Below are 5,483 nucleotides of genomic sequence, written 5' to 3' on the forward strand. Positions count from 1 at the left end.
ACAATGGCTGATTAATTCATTTAAATACCTAATGTTAACCAATAAAATTACCCTTACTGTAGATTAAAATTAGTGGTTGAAACATTTGAACACCAATCAAAATTTCCTTAAGCCCAAAAGTTGTTAAGTTAACAAATAAGAAAACATTGTTATAAAACTTTGGCAAAGAGCGAGAGGGGACAATTGGCTGTTTATTACACTAGGTTTTATAATTACGTTTTCTTATTCGTTGGTTTAACAACTTTGGGGACTTTTATTGAATTTTGGTTAATTGGTTCATAAATTTCCAAACGTTTCGACTAGGGTTGGGCCGGATACTTTTTTGGCCGGATACCGGATATCCGGCCAACGCCGGATATCCGGCAAATATCCGGTTATCCGGCCAAATTACCGGATATCCGGCCGGATAACCGGCCAAATTACCAGATATTAAAGTAGTAAAAACAAAATTTCTTCAGAAATTTAAACTTATTCAGAAAAATGTTCTTCTAGCTTCAATAATAATAAAATTATAGCCATTTAAGATTTTAAAAAGCAGAGATTTTTGGTGTAAAGTATAAAAAATTATAGAGTCGGATATCCGGCCGGATAGTTTCAATATCCGGTATCCGGCCGGATATTGAAAATGGCCGGATATCCGGCCACACCGGATATTTGGCCCAACCCTAGTTTCGACCAATAATTTTATACAAAAGGAGAAATTTTGTGTATCATCATTGGAGATGTACATAAATATTTTGGCCATTGTCCTATCCCTTAAGATCCCTGAAACTTTGGGGACTAGTGTAATAAACTAAAGCACCCCATTGTCCCCTCTCTCTGTCGGAAAAAAAATTAATTCTTGTTTCGAGAAGTGTTTAGCTTTAGATAAGCACAATTGAATTTTGGCTTCCCGCATTTTAGACATTGCTGTCTTTTTGAAAGTTATTTGACATTTAAAGACTTTCAGGATGCCTAGTTGGTTCGTTGGTTAGTTTTATAGCTTCATTAGAGGAGTAGTGATATACAGAGAGAGAGAGAGGGGACAATGGGCTGTTTATTACACTAGTCCCCAAAGTATTGTGATAAAGTTTTCTTATTCGTTGGATTTACAAGTTGATTTTGATAGGTTGTTTTATAAAGTTGAATGTTTAAACTTTTCCACCACTGTTTTTAATATATAAAAAGGGGTAATTTTGTGTATTATCAGTGGGGATGTACATCAATTTATCAGCCTTTATAATCAGAGAGGGAGGGGACATTGTGCTATTATTTACACTGGTACCCAAAGTTTTATATTTTAATCGTTAGCTCTGAAACTTTGGGTACACTAACTAAATTTTGGTTGGGTTGTACAAAGGGAGAAGTAGGTTGCAGGTAAAATTCCGTAAAGGTGTGTGTTTTAAGGCTTAAAAATAGCAGTAGAACGATAATATTCACTAAATATGTGTATTATTTATTGAAAAGAACTGTAGACAATTTAAAAAAAAAAGTTAACATAAGTAGTGTCCAAATGTTTCAACAAATCATTTTAAATTTATAACGGGGGAAATCTTGTTTATTATCATTGGGAATGTATATCAGTTTATCGTCTACTAGCGGCTACGCCCCAAGTGGCAAGTATGGAATGAATCCCAAATCCCATTTTTTTATTTTAGATTTTTAAAAAGTAATAAAGGGGGGGTATTTTTTTCTAATCGCGATTTCTCTTGCAAGGGTGGTGTTACCCTAACCCAAAATAGTTATAAACCTTCCCAGGACCTATGAAGAGCTACACTGTAAAGGAGAACCTGATTGGTTCAATGGTTAGTGAAATACTTCGGTACAAACAAACAGACAAACAGACATCCTGTTTCTTTATTATAAGGATGAAGATACTTGGCTAAAAATATTAAATATTATATTTTTAGCGTTTTTTATTAATTTTTATCAAAAACATGTTTCTCTTGTGAGATTTAAGAAAAATGATAGTTATTTCTCGCATCGTATTATAAACAGCTTTCCGCGGATATAGAATGTACAATTATAAGATTAACATCAGTTTTTTAGCTCCAAGGTGCCGAAGGCACGGGCTAAAAAACTGGTTTTAATCTTATGATTGTACATTTTTATATTTGTAGAAAGCTGGATATAATACGATGCTGGACATAGTTTTTTTCGTATGGATGAGAACTGGTTCCTATCCACCGGATTCGAATTAATACGAGAAAAAGAGATTTTGTGCTTGACAAGGAACTATGGGGGGAAATGCATAGGAAAGGAGGAGGGTTTAGTTTACGTAACTAAATATTAAGAAAACCAGGATGACAACATCAATAAAAGCGAAGCTCTGAAACGGTTTGACAGACGATCATTAACTCTTGTAGAGTGTCAGAACTGAAAATACAAAATAAGAATATATATAAGTTTTGACAAAATTATACGTAAATTTACTACTACAGGAATCATCATGCAAAGTTTGAAATCGAGAGGACAATTCTAACATGCCTAAATTAACGAAAAAAGAAATCTGTTACGGACGGACGGACTGACCGAACCTAATTACAGAAAAGCTTCGCTTTTAAAACTTTGGGGACTAGTGTAATAAACAGCCCATTGTCCCCTCTCTCTCTCTCTGAAAAATATTCGCTTTTAAAAATGGGGATTCACTTTTTTTTTAAATGCCACTTTCTTACTATCTCAGGGAGGAAGGGGACATTGGACTGTTAATTAAACTTGTTCCCAAAGTTTTATTACATTATTTCTCCATTAGTTTGCTTTTGTTTGTTTGAACTTTAACGTGTCCTAAATCTACAGAAAGGTTAATTTTATTTATCATCCATTGTCTTATCCCTTTAGGTCCCTGACTTGACAATGGGCTTGGTTCTTAATTGGGAGAGATAGGACATTGGACTGTAAATTACACGGATATTCAAAGTTTTATAACCACGCCATTATCGTACGATATAAGTAACAGAGTGTGTGTTTTACTGTTTGTGTGTACCAAAGGATCTTGCTAACTATTGAACCGATATGTTTCTCCGTTAATAATTGCTTCTCATAGGTCCAGGAAAGGTTTATAACTATTTTGGGGGGAGGGTACCACCACCCTCCCAAGAGAAATCATCTATAGAAAAAAGATAATAATCACATCCTTAACGCATTACTCATTCTCTAAGTTAAGATTATTGGTTGAAAAATTTGGGCACTACTAGTTAGGGACCAAAGCAATCTAAATTCTTTTTAGCTAACGAATAAGATAATATTGCTATAAAACTTCTGGGGAACCAGTGTAATTTGCTGCCCATTGTCCCCTCCCTCCCTATAACCTTTTTAAAGATTGGGAACAAAATGTCTAGGGAGGGAGGGGACATTGGGCTGTTTATTATACTAGTCCCTAAAGTTTTATAATAACCTTTTCAATATTTGTTGGCTTAACAACTTTGTGGACTTTTTTTTGAATTTTGATTGGTTGGTTTATTATTCATTCAGCACCCTAAATTAACGTATAATTTCTATATTTTCAGAGTTTCGCTTTTATGGATGTTGTCATCCTTGTTATGTATTAAAACAATCACAAGCAATCAACAAACAGAAAAATGTCAAAATTACTTGAAATTATGAAAAAATTGGACAGTTTATTAATTTTTAGTTTTGGTGAGTAGTTTTTATTCTTCTTATATAAAAGTAACAGGATGTCTGTGTGTGTGTGTGTGTGTGTGTGTGTGTGTGATTGTGTTTGTCTGTAGCAAATGATCTCGCTAGCCGCTAGACTGGTATGGTTCTCCTTTATCACAAAGCTTCTCATAGGAAGATTTACAACTTTTTTGGGGGGGTTGCAACCTTTTAAACTAAAATTGAAAATGTATCTAGGGGCGTAGCCGATAATTATATAGCCTTGTACTAAAGTAACAGTATCGGGTTCTCCTTAACAGGGTACCTTCTCATAGGTCCCGGGAATGTTTATAACTATTTTGGGGGTGGGTACCACCACCTTCCCAAGAGAAATCACAAAAAATCGAATTTTTTTTTACTTATAGAGACTTGAACGCAACATAGATAGGTATAATATTACTTTAAAAAAAACATAAAGGCCCGCAGGGGCGTAGCCGCTAGTTTATATATAAACTGCTCAATAAAGGCATGTAGCGATTGATGTAGCCGTTTGCGAGATATGATTTAACAGACACAAAAAAAAACATTTAAATAAAATAACTTACTTCTTTATGATTTAAGATACTAATGGCTTCGCCTCTAGAGGTTTCTTATTCTAGTCGAGGGGGTAATTTGTTTTCTAGGGTTAACTTTCTTGGAAGGGTGGTGGTACCCTCCCTCAAAATAGTTATTACCCCTCTCTAGAACTATGAGAAGCTTCACTGTAAAGGAGAACCAAATCGGTTCAGTGGTCAGCAAGATCTTTACCTAAACACACACAAACAGACAGACATATGGACAAACTGTTACTTTTATAAAATAACTAGTTACTTCACCCCTAGCCTCTAGGAAAAGGCCATAAAAAATAGCTTAAAACCACCACATGATATCCATGAATCTCATATGAAAAATACAACCAATTCGGACCAGCAATTACCAAGATCTTTAGCTTCAGACAAGAAAAATTGCTATTTTATATTATAATAATTTTTCATTGTGTTGAATAGAAATTTTTGGTTTTACCGTTTTCCCTTTATCAAAACTGCATTTTTTTTATGAAATCATCCTAATAATTTAAAACTTTTATTTATTTTAGTTTTTGTGTCTTTAATATCTGTTTGTTCAGCCACGTATTCAAATATTACAAACAAGGTAAAATTTTTTTCAGGGATCTAAAGGGATAAGACAAAGGCCGATAAATTGATGTATATCCCCATTGATGATACACAAAATTACCCTTTCTGTAGATTAAAATTAATGGTTAAAACGTTTGAACCTAATAAACCAACCAAAGTTTTGCATCGAATTACCGAGGGGCCGAAGGCTGTCAACAATAATAAATGACAATTCTCCCATAATTTTGAATCATCTGAGACTACTAATTAATTTTATTTTTTGATAAAAATTAATTTTATATTTTTGTTTTAGAAATTGAAAATCCAATCCTTTTTTGGTGAAGATATTGATAGTCAGGTAAATATCAGGGATATAAAGGGATAAGACAATTGCCGATAAATTGATGCACATCCCCAATTATAATACACAAAGTGACCCCTTCTGTAGATTGCAATGTGATTGAAATGTTTGGAGACCCTACATAATCAACCCACCAATCAAAGTTCACTAAGGGACCCAAAGAAAAGTAAATATCTGGGATATAAAGGGATAAGACAATAGCCGATAAATTTAAGCACCTCCCCAATGATGATACACAAAGTGACCCCTTATGTAGATTGCAATAAGTAGTTGAAATATTTTGACACTCAACTAATCAAATTTCTCTAAGGTCCCCAAAGTAAAGTAAATATCTGGGATATAAAGGGATAAGACAATGGCCGATAAATTTAAGCACCTCCCCAATGATGATACAC

At 34.0% G+C, this 5,483-nt stretch overlaps 1 protein-coding gene across 1 annotated transcript in view; it reads left to right on the forward strand.

Annotated features, from left to right (window-relative positions):
• The first annotated feature begins 3,483 nt into the window (after positions 1 to 3,483).
• LOC145307172 (venom dipeptidyl peptidase 4-like) overlaps positions 3,484 to 5,483 on the forward strand; it is a 20,378-nt gene continuing 18,378 nt past the window's right edge. The window contains exons 1-3 of the mRNA XM_080149523.1: positions 3,484 to 3,615; positions 4,709 to 4,764; positions 5,041 to 5,085. Coding sequence (XP_080005649.1) covers positions 3,558 to 3,615; positions 4,709 to 4,764; positions 5,041 to 5,085 — 159 coding nt within the window. The 5' untranslated portion in view covers positions 3,484 to 3,557. The remainder of the gene's footprint in view (positions 3,616 to 4,708; positions 4,765 to 5,040; positions 5,086 to 5,483) is intronic.

This window comes from Acartia tonsa, chromosome 15 (assembly GCF_053477335.1).
Source record: "Acartia tonsa isolate MP-2025a chromosome 15, ASM5347733v1, whole genome shotgun sequence".
NCBI classification, from domain to species: Eukaryota; Metazoa; Arthropoda; class Copepoda; order Calanoida; family Acartiidae; genus Acartia; species Acartia tonsa.